Source organism: Crinia signifera, chromosome 1 (genome assembly GCF_055691185.1).
Source record: "Crinia signifera chromosome 1, ASM5569118v1, whole genome shotgun sequence".
Classification (NCBI taxonomy): domain Eukaryota; kingdom Metazoa; phylum Chordata; class Amphibia; order Anura; family Myobatrachidae; genus Crinia; species Crinia signifera.
The window spans coordinates 53,326,993-53,346,486 of NC_139217.1; the positions used below are offsets into that span (position 1 = coordinate 53,326,993).

General features: G+C 48.2%; 1 protein-coding gene across 1 annotated transcript in view; it reads right to left on the reverse strand.

The window, feature by feature from the left end:
- CPZ (carboxypeptidase Z) overlaps nucleotides 1–19,494 on the reverse strand; it is a 74,748-nt gene that overhangs the window by 36,755 nt on the left and 18,499 nt on the right. The window contains exons 3-5 of the mRNA XM_083151911.1: nucleotides 13,032–13,406; nucleotides 7,295–7,510; nucleotides 5,809–6,005 (exon numbers count right to left, since the gene is read on the reverse strand). Coding sequence (XP_083008037.1) covers nucleotides 5,809–6,005; nucleotides 7,295–7,510; nucleotides 13,032–13,406 — 788 coding nt within the window. The remainder of the gene's footprint in view (nucleotides 1–5,808; nucleotides 6,006–7,294; nucleotides 7,511–13,031; nucleotides 13,407–19,494) is intronic.

A 19,494-nucleotide genomic window follows, 5' to 3' on the forward strand; every position in this document is an offset into this window, starting at 1 on the left:
CTGCGAGTACATCTCCCGGGCCACTGGGCTGGGCAATGAGCACGTAATCCCCTTTTGGGCAATGAGCATGTAGCCCCCCCCCCCCGCTGGGCAACGACCATATAATCCCCCCATGGGCAACAAGCATGTAATCTCCCTTGCGCAACGAGCATCAATTCTCTGGTATCAAGCATGTAACTCCTAGCAACGAACATGTAGGTAAGCTGTACTTATATGGCATTATATGTATTAGGCATTACGGTGTGTGCCATAATGTATAATGGGCATCACGTGTATCAAATTATGTGTAATGGGCTTCACGGTGTGAGGCGTAATGGGCATCATGGTCTGAGGCATAATGTGTAAGGAGCATCAAGGTATGAGGCGAAATGTGTAATGGGCATCATGTTGTGAGGCGTAATGTGTAATGGGCATTATGGTGTGTGGCATAACGTGCAATGGGCATTATGGCATGTGGTATACTAGTAATGTGTGCGTGACGTGTATTATGCATTATGGTATACATTTTTGGTGTGGGGGAATGATTAATTCTGAAGTGGATATACATAAATAAGTCACATTCTATTTAGTTTGCATTAATACCCAATAGGTGTTGATAGACATGCCCAGTAGGCGGTGATAGACACGCCCCCCAATGGTGCACCCCCTAAGAAAAGGGCTGCGCACGCCTATGACTGTTAATATATGGTTATAGTTCGTCAGGAGAACATTAGACCTTAGATAATAGTTTACAGAAATGCATTTCCCAGAAAATAGCTTTGTTACCCCCAATTCTTCTGTTTCTTTTACCATATAAATATATATTTTGGCATACCTCCCAACATGACCCATGCCAGGAGGGACAAAATGCTCTGCTTCTGGACTTTCCTCTTAATGTATGATTGCCATCACCTGTTTTTGAACAGGTTAACTAATAAGAAAGGTGTTTCTCCACAGGTGATGGCAATCCTAAATTAAGAGGAAAGTCCAGAAGCAGAGCATTGTGTCCCTCCTGGAGAGGGTCATGTTGGGAGTAGAGATGTGCGGCGGCCACTTTTTCGGGTTTTGGTTTTGGATCTGGATCTCCCTTTGTGTTTTGGGTCTGGATTGGTTTTGGCAAAACCACCCTTGTGGGTTTTGGTTTTGGATCTGGATTTTTATGAAAAAAATGCTAAAAATGGCTAAAATAACAGAATTTGGGCCTGTTTTTGCCCCTAAAGTATTATTGACCTCAATAACATTAGTTTCCACTCATTTCTAGTCAACTTTGATCACTTCACAGCTTACAAAATTGTTTTCATTTACTGTAGTTGGGCCAAAAGGGTATACCGAGGTAGATGGATGACTAAGCTAAGCGACAGCAGTGGGCATCACATACATGTGGACTTTACACTTTCAACCTGGCAGAGCGGCACTGCAGGGGAAGACAGGGTGGCAGTTTAATAAACTATCCCAAAAAAAGAGAAATGCTCCAAACAGCAAATAAAAAAAGAGGTATCGGCCTTGTCATGACTGGTGGTAGCAGCTTCAGCACTTCTATCAGGTTGCTGATCTCCCACTATTTCCTCCTCCATCATCCTCCAAAAATGTGTTTTTATTTTATTTATTACTTTTATTTATTTTTCTTACTTTACACTGGACACAGCCTGTCACACTGGACACAGCCCCTTGGACACTGGACACTGCCCCTGGACACAGCCCCTGGACACTGCCCTTGGACACTGGACACAGCCTGTCACCCTGGACACAGCCCCTGGACACTGGACACAGCCTGTCACCCTGGACACAGCCCCCGGACAATGGACACAGCCTCTGGACACAGCTCCTGTACACTGGACACAGCCGTCACACTGGACACAGCCCCTGGACAATGGACACTGGACACAGCCTGTCACCCTGGACACAGCCCCTGGACAATGGACACAGCCTCTGGACACAGCTCCTGTACACTGGACACAGCCGTCACACTGGACACAGCCCCTGGACAATGGACACAGCCGTCACACTGGACACTGCCTCTGGACACAGCTCCTGTACACTGGACAATGGATATATGTCACGCTGGACACTGGATATATGCCGTCACACAATGGTTAGATGTCACACTGGCCACTGGATATATGTCGTCACACTGGACACTGGATATATGTCGTCACAGTGGACACAGGATATATGTCGTCACACTGGACAATGGATATATGTCACGCTGGACACAGGATATATGCCGGCACACATTACATGTCACACTGGACACAGGATATATGTTGTGACTTGTGACACTGGACACAGGAAATATTGTCGTCACACTGGCCACTGGATATATGTCGTCACACTGGACACTGGATATATGTCGTCACAGTGGACACAGGATTTATGTCGTCACACTAGACAATGGATATATGTCACGCTGGACACAGGATATATGTCATCACACTGGACACAGGATATATGTCGTCACACTGGACACAGGATATATGTCGTCACACTGGACACAGGATATGTCGTCAGTCGTCACACAGGACAGGACACAGGATATATGTCGTGAGTGACTCGTGACACTGGACAATGGATAAGATATAGGCCGTCACAATGGACACAGCCCCTTGTATTAATGCTGCCCCTGTACACAGTGTACTACTCAGCAGCACTGCAGCCCCTGTGTGTGAGCACTGCAGCACTGAGTTAGTTAGTTAAATCACAAAAAACACAGGGTTCAGGGCTAAAAAAATCACAACACAGGGCTTAGGGCTAAATAAATCACAACAGGGCACGGGCCACAGGACAGCCCTTGGACAGTGGACACTGCAGCCCCTGCGTGTGAGCACTGCAGCACCTAGTTAGTTAAATCACACTACAGGGCTCAGGCCTATAAACAGTCACTGACTCTCAAGTCTACAACACAGGGCAGTGAGGGCACAGGGCAGGTCACGGAGCACAGCACAGGGCAGTGCGGGCACAGGGCAGGTCACGGAGCACAGCACCTGGCAGTGAGGGCACAGGGCAGGTCACGGAGCACAGCACAGGGCAGTGAGGGCACAGGGCAGGTCACGGAGCACAGCACGGAGCACATGGCACGGAGCACAGCACAGGGCAGTGAGGGCACAGGTCAGGTCACGGAGCACATGGCACAGAGCACAGCACGGAGCACACGGAGCTTCCCAACCACCCTCTTCCCTCTCCAAGATTGGAGTGAAGATGGCGGGGCGCGCGTGCGTCTTTTATAAGATCCCGCTCCCGCGAGAATCCGACAGCGCGATGATGACGTTCGGCCTCGTTATTGGTCCGGAATTCAGGCGGGAACTCCCGAGCCGGCTCGGATCTGGCCCGGATCCCCGATATTCGGATCTGTCGGATCTCGGGGATCCGGACCCGCTCATCTCTAGTTGGGAGGTATGTTTTGGTGCATAGATATACAATGTATAGTGTAGATCAGGGGTGGCCGGTCCTCGAGATCTACCAACAGTCCACGTTTCCCAGACTCCCTAGCTGGTGCACAGCTGTAGTCATTACTAACTGTCACATGACCCAAATCCCCTAGCTGGTGCACAGCTGCAGTCATTACTAACTGTCACATTTTAAAACCTGCTGCATTCATTCCTACTATAGATCCACAGGCTGTCTGATATACATGCACCGTTGGTAGATCTTGAGGACAGATTTGGCCACCCCTGGTGTAGAATAATAGTACTGTATAATAGTTATCGTTACTGCCTCACAGCATGGAAGACATGAGTTAAGGGACCTTATTCTGGTCCATTCGCAGCCAGGGTTCGTTCGCACGGGGACCGATGTTTGGCGTATGCACACTTGCAGCCGCATTTCTACACATGTGCATACGCCATGTGCGTGCAGCCATGGCGAATAGACTGTTCACCGTGTGCAAGGCTGCGGTCAGGGGGCATGGGGCGGCGTTTCCTGGAGATCCCCCCCCCCCCTCTCATATACTAATGTGCGCGCCGAAGGCGTGGCATCATAAAATGGGCATGGCATCATAAAATGGGCAGGGTCTATTAAAAAAGTGGGCGTAGCAGTCCTGGGGGACCCTAGAGTGCTGGAGTACATCCACTACATTCCATGGAGGAAGGAAGGAAGGAAGTCCAGTACTTACTAATAACAGCGGTTCAGTCAGCATTGCCAGTTTCAAACATGCCGGGCCCGCCGTCTCTCTTTTCCCATGGTAACCGTCAGTGACTGCGGTCCTCTCATGCAGTGACAGGCAGCCGGAGAGGCCGATCAAAATGTAGAAAATAATAGGGTCATCAGAGCGTGGGACAACATGGTCCAATTGGAGCGCTCCAGGCAAAAAAAGGCGGACCTTCCTAAATGGCGTCGGCCGGGCGGACTCGCTCATCTCGCCAGTGTCATGCTGCGGAGGCGGTCGGGGGACAGGGGACGGGGACGCGGTAGTAGGTACTGGGCTGGCCTGGCCACTGGGGAAAGGATGGAGTCTTTTTCAGATACCCGGATTCCGGGAGAATCCCAGAATCCAGGAGACTGAAAAAGCCTCCTTGAGGGTTGCCACCCAAAACGGGAGAATCCTGGAAATCTGGGAGAGGTGGCAACCCTAGGCGGCGGAGTATAGTCGCACCAATATGAACGCCCGGCATAAATGCTGGGCGTTCCCATGGTAATCGGGCCATGACGTCAGTGCTGGGGGCGGGCAGCTGACATCACCAGAAGTCCATTTGCAGCCCCTGCGTGAAAACACATGCTGCGGGGGTTACATACCACCATTCGCAGGGTGGGTTCTGGTTGACTCGCAAGGGGGAGAATTCCCATCCGAGCGAATCAACCAGAATAACCCCTAAGGTGCGGAGACAACGCGCAATACCCACTGCTGAACAAATCTGTGCCGGCATCAGCAAAGGGCATACAACTTGCCAATGCCGGTGATGGGGAGCGACGACGCAGGGGGGATTGGGGAGCACAGATGATTGAGGGGGTCGTTAATGAAGAAGATCCTGGTAGGTAAACTGTATTCTGATACACATGCGTGTGTACACGTTCACTTTTGTGTGTGTGTGTGTTTGATAAGGAATTTAGGTTATCATCCATAGCTGACCGCAGGGCTGCTGATATAGAAAATGGACACAACCATGCTGCACTGGAGGTGGGGCAGATGTAATATGTGCAGAGAGAGTCAGATTTGGGGGAGTTATTTTGTTTCTGTGCAGGGTAAATACTGGCTGTGTTATTCTTACACTGCAATTTTGATTTTATTTTAAACACACCCAACCCAAATGCAACTCTATGTATTTTTTTTAATTGAAATTACAACAACTTAGCATACATCACCCCCTTATGGGCCCTACACACATGCCGATGTGTGTAGGGCGACCTAGCTGTGCTATGTCGGCCCGTTCTGCTCAGCACACAGAGCTGACAGCCCACACACAGAGCGAGCTGTCAGCTCTGTGTTCTGAGCGAGCAGACAGCGCCAGTGTTCTCCGGTGGGAGAACCCTGCCGATGCCGAGATTGATGGACACTGTCCATCAATCTCGGCCAGCGATAGACGCGCGGGGACGCACATTGCTGTCGATATAGCCCCCACACATACACCGATGTAGGGGCATTTTCTAAGCCACTTTGCCAAACTAAGCATGTAGGCCGTATTAGAATGAACAAATAGCCAAAACATGGAACCTGGCCTGGTCAGGAGGCATCAGAAATCCTATTGTGTTAAAATTGGTAAATGATTTTTCTAGCTTAAAAAATAAAAGTAAACCAGTTACTGCTACGTGTTCCCTAAGACGCAACATCGCTCTCTGGCTTCCAGTTTGAACTCACACTCGTTCCGATCTGTATAATATAAAGTAAATTGCTTTTACCTCCTCTGATGCCAGCTCATAGCCATCTGGGTTCATGGAAGGCAGAAGGTGGATCCTGGTAGTGTTGATCAGTTCCTGGACTCGGGGATTTCCCAGGAGATATTCCGAGCACAAATACTGGGTCAGATAGATGAGCAATTCTCTTCCCACCACTTCATTCCCGTGCATGTTGCCAATGTACCGTACTTCAGGCTTAACTACAGAAGAGTTACAGGGCTCACTGAGCTGGAAATACATCAATGTATCTTGCACAATATCAGCGATTCAACAGTGCGCATACATGAAAATACCTGTGCCCAGATATAGGGCCAGATGCACTAAGCTTCAAAAGTGATAAAATGGAGAACCAAACAACCAGCCAATCAGCTCCTACCTGCCATGTCACAGACTGTGTTTGAACAATGTCAGACAGGAGCTGATTGGTTGGTTGTTTATCACTCTCCTTTGTATCACTTGTGAAGCTTAGTGCATTTGACCCACAATGTTTTCAAGATACTGGCTTACAGTCCTAATGCCTGAGGAGGTAGAATCTACGGTGAGCAAACTTAGGGGTATATTTACTAAACTATGATTTCTCAAGAGCAGCAACCACCGGCAGGTTTGCCCAAATCATTTTAAACCAGCATTAAGAATGAATAGTAACTAGGGGCCTTATTCTAGTTCACTCTTTCTGACAAAATCCTTCTTAGATGGACAAAACCATGTGCACTGCAGGTGGGGCAGATGTAACTTGTGCAGAGAGAGTTAGATTTGGGTGGGGTTTTACTTCAAAGTGAGATCTATATTGCAGTGTAGAAATAAAGCAGCCAGTATTTACCCTGCACAGAAACAAAATAACTCACCCAAATCTAATTTTCTCTGCACATGTTACATCTGCCCCCCTGCAGTGCACATGGTTTTGTCCATCTAAGAAGGATTTTGTCAGAAAGAGTGAACTAGAATAAGGCCCTAAGCCTGGTTTGGCAGTTATTTCTATTGCGCTTTAAATCTTTGCACTCTACACATGTGCAGGGCCACTGTGCGGACGCCAGCGGTGACAGTCGCGCGCGGGGGTGGAGACAGGAGACAGGCAGGGGACATCCACGCGCACTGCGTTTCCTGGGCGTACCCACAAAAACGGTGGGTGCGCCAAGGAAAATGCTGGGTGTCCCCATGCAAACACAAAGGGGCACCTCCCTTCCGGGGGCGGGCAGCTGATGTCACAGGACATCAGTCACTCGCCCAGTTCTCGGAGCAGGACGCCGCAGATATAGATCAGTCAGGACTGACATATTTGCGAACAGGGGAAAAATCATCCGATGGTCGGAAACCATCGCATGATTTCACCCCCATGCGCACCTCCGCGAATGACATTCGCAATGCGGCGGGGATGTATGCACAGCGGTGGGGGGGCGGGCATTCAAAATTCCGACAGTCAAAAAGGTAGGAGGGCCCTGCTCGTAAGCATACAATCCTTAAACACTCCCACACAGAAGCGGATACTCACGCAGCTCATGCTGCCCAGGCTTGGTTGAAAACTCAACAACAATAAGTTCTTTTCCTTCGAAGCTTCGGCCGATGCTGTAGGTCTTAGCTATGTGCGAGCATTTGCCTGCGGTTTTCTTCAATACACCGACCATCTGTGCGTAGCTGTGGTGAGTGAAGTGGATGAAGGTGGATGCCGCTGGCGGAAGTTGGTCTTCCGGTGTGATCTCTACATTAACTGAAATAAAAAACATGAATAAGAATGTCCAGACAGTGAATAACATGTTCTTCTTGGGCCAGATGCACTAAGCTTCAAAAGTGATACAATGGAGAGCCAGCCAATCAGCTTCTACCTGCCATGTCACAGGCTGTGTTTGTATCTATACAGTATATATCAGGCAGGAGCTGATTGGCTGGTTGTTTATCACTCTCCATTTTATCACTTTTGAAGCTTAGTGCCTCTGGCTCCTTATCTGTGTGCAGTTTGTATGTTCATTTGCCACTGGAATTAGTAGTCACAGCATTTGCCCCTGTTATCTAGGGGTTGATGTGCCAAGCAGTGAAAGAAAAGAAGTAGGCAAGTAGAGAAGTTGCCCATGGCAACCAATGAGTATCTACCTATAATTTATAGAATGTACTTGACAAATGCAATCTCTAAACGATTGGTTGCAATGTGCAACTTCTGGATTATTTTCTGTATATGTCTCCACTCTTTTGGAATATTATAATAATACTAGTAAGCCTGCTCGAAGCAAAAGCTTTGACAGCTAGTCTGCTACCTTCTGTGTTTGTGCATGTGTGAGAAAGATATGTAGTTTCACTTTCTGCCAACAGATGGCAGTGTTTCAGAGACTCACAGACACTAGACATACACTGTTTATAGATGATTGAATACCCTCCAACATGACCCATTCCATTAGGTACAAAATGCTCTGTTCCTGGACTTCCCTGCCAGTGACAGTTACAGAGGTGTTGCTCCAGCACAGTCCAATATTCAAAGAGGGCGGTCACATCAACTGCCAGTGAGTCCAGGACAGTGATGTTTGGAGTGGTATTAGGTGTGGCTCCCCTTTTTGAATATTGTACTGTGCTGCAGCCTCACAAATCCCAGCGGTCGGAATTCCGACGGTCGAAATACTGATGCCGGAATTCTGACCACCGCAATGCCGGCACTTTGTAGACACCCATAGAGGGATACTAAAATAGTGTGCCGAGCGTAGCTAGGCACCGGGCCCGCTGCAATGGAGAGCGCAGCAAGCCCGCAGGGGGGGGGGGATTCACCCCCCCCCCTTGACGGCATTGCGACGGTCGGGATTCCGGCATCGGTATTTCGACCGTTGGGATTCCAACCACAGGGATCCCTCTGCTGCTGCTGCTGTCACTGGCAGGGAAGTCTAGAAACAGAGCATTTTGTACCAAATGGAATGGGCCATGTTGGAGGGTATGTGATATGGGGCTATTTTGTCAATTCCGGGCCTCACAATTTCTGATGGAAGGCCTGCCTAAAGTACTCACTGCAAACGCTGAACAGACAAAGGGCCGATTCAGACCAGCCCGTAGCGGGCCAAATTCGGCCCCTTCCCCGATAGCGGGCCAAATTCGGCCCCTTCCCCGACATGTGCGTTTATGCACACTTGCTGAGCCGTTCGCTCCAGAGGGGGCCGGTGGGGGCGGACATCGGTCCGGAGCAGGGAAATGCCCAGTATTTTCTGGGCATTCCCATGAAAGCACTTGGGCGTTCCCCTAGGAATGTAGGCGGCCGATACCTGCTTGGGCATCAGGGCCGCCCCCTTTTTATGGCCATCTATGGCTGAAATAAAAGTCAGTTTTCACTGACTTTTATTTTCGACGGGGAGAGAAATCAATCGATGGTCGGCGACCAACGAATGTTTTCTATTCCCTTTGGTTTCCCCGCACACTAGCGAGCAAGCCTGAATCAGGCCCAAAAAACAGCTGCAACCAGCGAGCCAGCCTGAATCAGACCCAAAACACATAGCTGCTGCGTCCAGGAGTCAGTGCAAGCAGTACAGGGCTACAGGTCCTGTGAGTACAAGCCCTAAGTAATTCATTACCTATCACAGCTGTTATTTTATGGGAGAGCGGAATAACTGCAAGAAGGGTCCTTCCAGGAAAAAAGATCAAAAACCGGCATTTATTACTTCCTGTTGTGTAACATCACAGAGAAGGCCTGATACACAATAACAGAGTAATTCTCTCTATGCCCAGATCTAGACACTGGTGTATGGGGCACATTCCAACAGCAAGGGTGTGATAACTAAGCGCTTTCACAGAAACACTTCTCGCTCTGATATATTCAGCTGTCCAGGAAAATATATGTGACAATGGAAATTCTGTGGGGAACCGAAGGCTCTCTCCTCCACGCTGAAGGACTCCACGTTCTCTTTCCACTAGTCTGGAAGTTCTCATCATGAAATACTGTACAAGCTTTTACCTTAGATAACAGCTGTAGGGCCAGATTCTCTAAGCTTCAAAAGTGATAAAATGGAGAGTGATAAACAGCCAGCCAATCAGCTCCTGTCTGACATTTTTCAAACACAGTCTGTGACACGGCAAGTAGGAGCTGATTGGCTGGCTGTTTATCACTCTCCATTTTATCACTTTTGAAGCTCAGAGAATCTAGCCCGTAGTTACTTACCATAAGAAAATTACTAACCTTATAGGTGTACCTCGGGGCCATAATCAGCCGCATGTCTGTGCATGACAGTCACATGGAGTATGTGACAAGGGGCCAAATTCTCTAAGCTTCAAAAGTGATAAAATGGAGAGGGATAAACAGCCAGCCAATCAGCTCCTACCTGCCATGTCACAGACGGTGTTTGAAAAATGTCAGGCAGGAGCTGATTGGCTGGCTGTTTATCACTCTCCATTTTATCACTTTTGAAGCTTAGAGAATCTGACCCTAGGTACCTCAGCAATGCAGCTTGTGGTATGCAGTCATTAGGTGGAAAGTGTCTATATTGACCATCAAAAGGTCAACCACTATTGGTCGACACGTTAAAATGTCAACATGCATTAGGTTGACGCGGTCACAAAGGTCGACATAAGTTTTTCATGTTTTTTTGTTACTAGTTCATACTTTACCGTCCTAGTGGGCAAGAGGGAGAAACTAACAGTGAGCCGAGCGCAGCACATCGGTACACTTATACGGTGTCCATGCCGACCTATGTTGACAGACACCAAAAAAATATGAAACTCATGTTGACCCTTTTCCACGATGACCTTTTCACTGTCGACCAATAGTGATCGACCTTTTGGCTGTCGACCTAGACACTGTCGACCTAATGACCCATTCCCGCAGTGAGTATTGCTACACAGTAACAGTCAATGGGGCAGATGTATTAAGCTTTAACAAGAGATAAATGCAAGGGTGATAAGGAGAGATAAACGTCCAGCCAATCACCTGCTAACTGCCACTGTTACAGGCTGTGTTCGAAAAAAGTCAGTAGGAGCTGATTGGCTGGACATTTATCTCTCCTTATCACCCTTGCATTTATCTCTTGTTAAGGCTTAATACATCTTCCCCACTGACAGTTAAAGACCATTTGGGGGTGATTACAGGGAACACAGAGGCGGAACTACCATTGGTAGAGCAGGTGCAGTGCACCAGGGCCCCTGAGGACTAAGGGGTGCACTGCTGCCCCTGTCACCCTCTTCCTGACACCCATTGTGTTTCCCTGTCATACTCTACCTCCCCCTGCCTCTACCTGTTACCCTCTGCCTCTCACTATAACCCACTGCCATGTTGCATATTGTAAATTTGGGTTGGAGTGGATGGGGGGGGGGGGGGGTTATATGTTTGCACCTGGGCTCACCACTCACAAAGTCCGCCACTGGGGGAGAGGTGGCAAAAACCACTGGCCTAATCCGGAGTGCCAGCATCCCAGCTCTCGCGGTCACTCTGCACGAACATTGATATTCGACTGAGTAATTCTAAGTATCTGTGACCACCACCATGTGCTTGTACACAGGTGCATGGTGGGTGCATTTCTAGGAGACTACTGCATTAGCAGGTTTTCACACATCCGCTTCCGCTGCATCTGTGGCACCCCACTGCAGGTTGGTTGCAAGAGCTTCCCAGTAAAACCCCTTCCCTGTAATCAGGGCTGCAAGGGGTTAAACTAACCTGGCCAGCACTAGGACCCTGCTGGCTGCTCTGATCATGTCCTGCAGAGAGAAGCCTGCTGGGATGCAGGAAGGAGAGGAGAGGTGAGGGGGAGAGGGAGAGGGGGAGAGAGAGAGAGAGAGAGAGAGAGAGAGAGAGAGAGAGAGAGAGAGAGAGAGAGAGAGAGAGAGAGAGAGAGAGAGAGAGAGAGAGAGAGAGAGAGAGAGAGAGAGAGAGAGAGAGAGAGAGAGAGAGAGAGAGAGAGAGAGAGAGAGAGAGAGAGAGAGAGCAGCATGGTTTGACAGAGAGCCCATGTGAGATACTGGAAGGATCACAGAAGCCAGGACTGGTGATGCATGTGGGGTGAGTGTTGAGACATCCCCAGACAGAGTGCTGATAGCAGTGCCACTGCAGCCATCTGCTTACAGCCCTAAAGAAGCATGGAAAGCAATTCGGGAGAAACCCCTGTCACGGCGTGTATCTAACAGCCAGTGCAGAGTGGGAAGTCCTGTTCACAGAGAGGAATCCTGCAGCCAGACACAGTGTTGTGTGGGAGACTGAGTGAGTACTATCAATAGATGTCTGTGATCCCTGATCAAGCCATTTAAAGGGAGTGTTTGGGCCAGCTACCAACCTATCTCAAACTAAAAGAACACTTGCACAAGTTTGTGGAGGGGAGATTGCCATTCAGAGAGAAAAGTGTGTGACTATTGCCCAAGATTCTAAATGACATTGTTGATTTCTACACGTGACCTTAAACTTTGGATGCATATATATATATATATAAATATAAATATATATATATATATATATATCTTTCTTCAGCCACTTTCTACACACATTGGTGAGAGCTGTTATTGCAAAGCGTCCTCCATTGGTAGGAACTGTCATTGCCTACATCCAATGCGCCCTCTATTGGTGACTCTGATATGACATGCATGATCTACAGCGCCCCCTATTTGTGGATTACAAACAACCGTGCAAAGTTCCAATTAAACTCTTCATTATCTTTGGAGGACATTTAAGAGCAGGACAGTTCATGCTCTGAATAACTGTAATGGTATAGATAGCATAGTAGTATAGTGACTGTTTGCCTGAATGATTAATTGTTATCATATTTACCACCAAAGCCTTATTAATTGCATTGCCTTTAATTGTATATCTTGTAACGTGATGCTTGTTGCATTTACCTAACTTTTAACCTAAATTGACTTGCAGCGGCGACCAGTTCCCTAGTTAATAAATATTATTGTCACCGCCTTTGTGTAGGTTAGTTATTGTGTGTATTGCTTGGGGTGTTCATCCTTCTGCCACAGGCTCCTGCTAAGGAAGAAGAAGTTACTGAGTGCTGAACCCACCCATCATCTGGAAACCAGGTACAACACCACAGAGTGTTAGTCAGCCTGTCACACATCTCTGAATAGGTGCTCCGTCATGTCCAAAAATGACACTCATATTAAGCATTGAGGGTCTCGTGTAGAGTTGGACATAAGCGCAGTTTGTGCTGGTCTCTGCTTTACTACTGTGCATACGCGCTAACCATTTATTATCCCCCCCCCGATGTATCCTATGTTACTGTCCTCGCAGTGGTGAGTAGATGATTTCTGATCTGGGAATAGACAAACATTTCGTTTACCTCTTAGTTTTTCCAAGGGATCATGACACCCTTCTTCTTCTCCGGCAAAGAAGCGGTCGCAGTCCAAGAAGTAAGGCCAGGCCATGTCGATCGCATCAAAGGCAGGAAGACAAGTTTTCTTCAAAGTGTCACAAACTTTTCTGCAGGGTTTAATGATCTTGTTCTTCTCACACCGTGGGGCGAGAATGGAGCAGCCCACAAGTCTGATGTCCGGATTGCACTCTCCTTGGAGCAAGTTGTCTATAACACTTAGGAGAATGTACTCAGCACTAAACTCTGTGTCCCCTCTTGATTGATGGTTTAATGCATTTGGAAACATTATCTTGCTGTAGGGTAAGTCATCGCAATATCCCAGGGAATTATCACTGCATGTTCCTAAGGAAATGACAGATACATAAATTATTACAATTTATTTGTATTGCAACCCACATAAAACAGATCACAGAAAGTTATTAAGTTAAAAACAAAAAAAGTACATCAAGTACTATGTCTGGGCGCATCTACTGCGCAGTGAAGACCTGTCTTCATTTATTGGACATGTGGGAATTTGGGGGCGTGCCACTGGCATTTTTGGGGCAGGCGTTCCCCGGCCGTTGGGAGGGCCGCTGATGTCACCAGCAGCCTCCTCTCCACGGCCTTCGAGTATAGACTTATTACTCGGCACTGTGAGCAGGGGAAAGGGGCGTGGGTGCAGCGTGGTGGTGTTTACCTGCTCGCTGGGCTCCAAAACAATGGCAGCCCAGTGTGCAGATCTGAATCAGACCCTGCATGTGCACCATTTATCGCCACCTCAAATTTGTGATTTGAGACTATGGGGGGTATGCAATCCCGGATCACGGCTGTCGATCCCTCCTGACAGCCGTGATCCTTGCCCATTTGCAGTTTGCCTGACAGCAAATCAGCAGGCAGGATTTAACGTCCCGCCTGCCGATTGGCGAAAAGGAGGCGTGTCCTTGAAAACAGCCATGGGTTGCCGATCTACAGCCGGGATCGTGACAATCCACGGCTGTTCTTTTAGTATCTGCGATTTCTGAAGGCTGTTTGTTGTCTTGTGCTTCTTCAAAGTCTTGTTTGTTTCAAAGTTAGTTTATTTTTCTGTGTTTGTGCATTTATTTTAAAGTCTTCTGTATATGTGTGTGGTGGGTGAGGGAAGATGAGGAGGGTGTTTTGTGTTTGTGTTTGAAATTCATGTATGCTAAGAATATGGTACTGGTGATGGATCTGATGCAACAGCTCTTTGGCCAAGGTGGATTCCTGTACGAAGCGTTTTTATGGCAAAAAAGGCGGCGCGTCAATGCCATTATGGCCAAGGATGGCAAGTCCGTCCATGGTAGAGGAGCTGGCCTCTAGTTTGTGTCTTACTACCAGGCATATGAGGAGCCGGTACTTATGTTATATCTGGGCTCCCGTTTTTCTTATGAGACCGCGTCCCCTCGCGGGGCTCGCTGCGCTCACCACACTTCGGGCACGGTGGCTCGCTGCGCTCGCCACACTATATAAAATCAACTCCATGCGTAGTTGGATAGTAGGGGTATGAAAAAATGGGGTGCATTTAACATGGGAGCCCAGATATTACATAAGTACCCAAAATGTATTTTGTTAGTGTGGAGTCTAGGAAAGGTAAATGGCAAGACCTGCATACTTGCTGGGTGGTTTATGCAGCCAGATTTACATTAACAGTACCAGGGGCGGATTGGCCCGCCAGGAAACGGTGGTCCGGTCCAGATTTCCATCTAGCCGACCGCGCTACCAGGGCTGGTGCTATGAGTCCTACTGTGCGGCGGCCATAATTGTTTTGGGCTATCCTGCCCTTCTTTATGACCAGGCTGCAGCCGCTGGTCATGTCGTCACCCGCTAGCCAGCTTCAGCCTGGCGATGCGGCGGGTGACTGGTGCCTGGTAAGTAACATCCCTCCCCCTCGGGAAGTAGCGCACCCGTCGGGCCCCCCCTTTTATAGGCCACATATTTGAGCCGTGCAATTATATTTTATTCATTTTATATGTGAAACATGCATGCAAAAGCTGGTGTATTTGAAATTCTTATTTTTTTTCAAGAATTTCAATATTTTTCTACTGTATTTCCTAAAAATGCGTACGTCATTACAAATACGTATCCATAGTAAACGTGCCATGCCTACTGAAGTGTATGGAGAAATGTTGAGTTCTTTCCATGGCGTTTTCATTCGTAAAACTGAATTCGGATTAGATTGCCGTTCATAAAAACGGCCATTCCTATACATTTGGCTGTTTGTAAATTAGCCGATCACGTGTTTACAGCTGTATTTAACTACAAATGGGTATACAGGGGTGCATTCGTACCCATTTAATCTTAATAAATTTCCCCCACTATCTAATATCTAGAAGGTGCTAACTAAATAAGTAGATTCTGATTGGTTGCCCATAGCAACCCATGTGAAATAGAACTCCCATCTTAGTAAATTCTCCTGCCCCCCTATCATTTTCAGTAAAGCTCACAATTAAACACATAACAATTTTAGCTTGTTTATGCATACCTGCCAACTGCAAAAAATAGCAGTAAGGAATGGAGCGGACTAACCTGACTTTAGGGGCTTTGGTCCAGATTGATGGAGAGTTGGAAGATGGCTACATCCCACTTAGGCCCCCATACACCAGAACGAGAGTGTACCCAAGCGTACAATTTTGAGAGGGTTGGACGACAGATTGTGTGCACACAATAGCGCAATGCGTGGTTTCGAATGGTTGGTCCTCTAATCCGATGTGCCGCACTTCTGCTTCATCCTGATTGGGAGCAAATTGCATGTGCTTTTAAGCACATGTGACCGGTCGTTCAACGGCTCATATGACCGGCGTCATTTGAGTGGCAGTTATCAGGCAGTTTAGGTGCATAGAATTGATTGTGAGACGACCGGTCGTATGCAGCAGCTGGATTGTACGACATATTGTGAGTACATTGTGTGACCAAAAACCACCAATTCATGAGTCTGGGACTGCCGGGGAGTTGAAGGGAATTCTGGACACAATCACGATTGTGAGCAGGTATTTCTAATGTCGTCCCTCTAGCTACTATGAAACTGAACATGCCCCGCCTCAGGTTTAGCAGTGGCCGCTTCTACCTGTAATCAGTAGGGGTCCAGGCTGCTGCTGCCTGGACCGCCGGAGGAGAGCACCGGCTGCCGAAGTCGAGGTCCCAGCACCTGCATAATAAAGCAGACAGGTGCCGGGACCGGCGCATGCGCAGTCACCATCATGCGACCGTGCATGTACAAACACTCGCCTTTTATGGACTGCATGTACCGCAGCCCTTAAAAAACTAAATTGCTCTGCACAGCAAGGCAGAAAGTGGCTTCCTGCAGGAACAGACGACAACAAACACTTTACAACACTGACCTAGACAATGTCGAACTAACGACCTGTCGAACTAATGACCTTTCGACCTAGAACCATGTCGACCTTTTCCAACGTCGACCTAAACACCATGTCGACCTTTTCCCATGTCGAACTAATGGTGTCGACCTAATTACTGTCGACCATAAGGCTGTAGGCCAAATGATCCCAACCCAAAAATGGTCATGGAAAAAAGGGGTGTACTCTGCGCATCACCTAAGGTATTCCGCAGTATACCCCCTACTCAGCTGCAATCACATATACTGGGATAGCGCAGTCCTCAAACCCCCTCTTTTTCGTTTCCAAAAATGGTCATAGCTAAGATTGTAGTAGACGGAATATATCTGTGGCAGGCTGGAAACAATAATACTGTCTCAGAATGTTATGAAATATAGGATTCCGAAGTGCATTTGCTATGATTTGAATACAATAACTGTACCTCACTCCGTTCATTGCTGCAGATTCCCGGTGTAGTGGTATCAGTGTGCATGCGTGGACATGTAATTAATGACATTCCAGGGCAGTATTCCCCCAAACTGGAGCTTTTTCTAAGAATCATTTTCCATCTGTGTCATCCTGGAACCTGTCCAGCAGTGCTGGGGGTAGTGTCTCAGCTTCTGTAGTAAAAGGTGCACTCAGACAACTTCAAAGGGTTCTATTTGCTGGAAATGTGAGTGTGCATGTGGTGGTATGGCAGAGGTATGTCCGCAGAGGTATGTCCGCATCAGCGGAATGTATTGATCCAATTAGCAGTCCAGTTACTTAATCAGATGTGTGTTGTTTATTGAGAAAAGTACAAAATAGGTTTGAGGTAACAATATGTTTAAAAAGGGACAGACTAGATGTACCAAGATGGGTCAAATTTCTTGGTTTATTCCTCATGGCACCGATGACTATTCGCAGGTGCACCTGGTTTGCTGCAATTAAACCTGTGAATTGGCACACACCTGCAATCATTAGATACCAGTATTTGCACCAGATTACTGGATGGTGAAGTGCATGCAGGGGCCTTAAAATGGAAGGGGGGGGGGCAAGGGGGCAGCTACCCCCACCCCCCCACCACGCCCCAATTTGAGAGAGGCGCTGATACACCTGAGCTGAGGAACAATGCAACTACAGCCCTGTAGGGAACAGGAAAACGGCAGTGGCGGATGGGCTGGGGATTGAAAAAGCTATGCTGATTGGCCGATAGGCTGAGAGCCTTGACAGACGGCTCTGACAGCGGTTCCCTGTTGACTTCAATGGGACAAAGCACGAAGATGGCACCACACTCCTTCCCTGCATTTTGCTGCCATGCCAGCCAGGCACCCCTGCACTACAGACACCGTAGGCACCCCACACTTTGGATACCTCCAGCACCCCTGCACTGCCAACAACAGCAGCAACCTTGCACTGAGTACACCACAGACGCCCCTGCATTGCCAACACCACCATCATCCCCGCACTGAGGATACCACCGGCACCCCTGCACTGCCTACACCACCAGCAACCTCACACTAAGTACACCACAGGCATTCCTGCACTGCCTACACAACCGGCATCCCCGCACTGCCGACACCGCCATCATCCTTGAACTGAGGATACCGCCGGCATTCCTGTACTGCCAACACTGCCTGCATTCTCCCACTGAGTATACTGCCAGCACTCCTGTACTGCCGCCACCCCTGTTCTGAGGACACCACCAGATCACCCACACTGCCGTCACCCTGTAACAGTAAGTGTACAATTGGTGTATCCAACCCGTACTATAGCAGACATGCACTGTATCCAACTCGCACTGTACAGATGGAGCGGGTCCCAGCTTTGCAGGGGATGGCGGAAGATTCGCCAGCTGCCATCCCCCGCCAGCCGCCGGAGGGGACGCGCGCGCACGAGATGCCTGCGCATCCCCTTACAACGGGGCTCCCCCCGGGTCCCCGCCGCCTCGCCGACGGTCGCCCCGGGTCCCCGCCGCCTTGCCTCACCCCCCCCTAACCCTGTCCGTCTCCCTGAAGCGGAGAAACTGGGACTAAAGCAGCCACCAGAGATTTCTACCGTGCTGCTAAATTGTCATATGCATCTAAGGATGAGATTAACCGTACGTAGCCTATGGATTACATTCTGCACAGGTATCCAGGAGAGGTATATGGTCAAATGGGCCCAATACAGATTCGTACAGCGAGCACATTGATACGCAAGGTGGGATTTCACACTAGCGGGGTGGCGAACACTAGCCATGCACACTTGACCATGTCTGATTTGGGTACCATTACTGTACAGTACATCCCCCAGTAGTGGACATTTTTCTTCTTACACATTGCAGGGATGAGTTCCTGTTATTGTGGAGATAAGAAATTATAATTATTGTGGCCAATTCCCATTAATTAATAGTTATACTTGTGCAATATGTCGCTAATTCAGTGATTTTTGCCACTCTCTTGACCCAAAACAATCTTCTAGGTTCAGCTGGCACCAGCAATGCACAGGCCCTGAACTAATAGATTGTGGAGGAACACTGAACGTGAATGGAGGTCATAGTTGCCTACCCTCCTGCATCCTGCAGGAGACTCCCTGAAATAGCAGCAATCTCCCTCTCTCCCTCATTAGTCTAGCAATCTCCCTCATTTCCCCTAGCCCACATTACACTGTTACACTTTTTGGGGAAAAAGGAATGAGAGACAGATACATTTGCATTGAATCATCTGCACCATTTCCCAGCACGTTACCAAGTATAGTATCTCTTACTAAATGCTTTGGGGCTCATCTACATTTGTATATAAGTCATTTTAAAAGATTCCTCTCAGATGTAGCAGTACACACCCACGCTTCTAGGTGCCACGTTCACAATCTCTTTTCACAATCTCTCCATATAGGGAACTAGACACGCCCTTTGGGTGGAGCATGACACGCCCCCTCAGTGGGGCGCTGTGCAAAATTCTATTACCAACTATAATCTCCCTGAAAGTAGTTTTCAAGAGTAGGCAAGTATATACACAACACAAAATTGCGATGACTGTTGTTAGAATTATATTCCCTGTCCATATATCCCTCTCCCACTGTGTATTCCCGTGACTATGGTCCACCAGATGTTACATGAACTTGACTTTGTAAACCTTGCA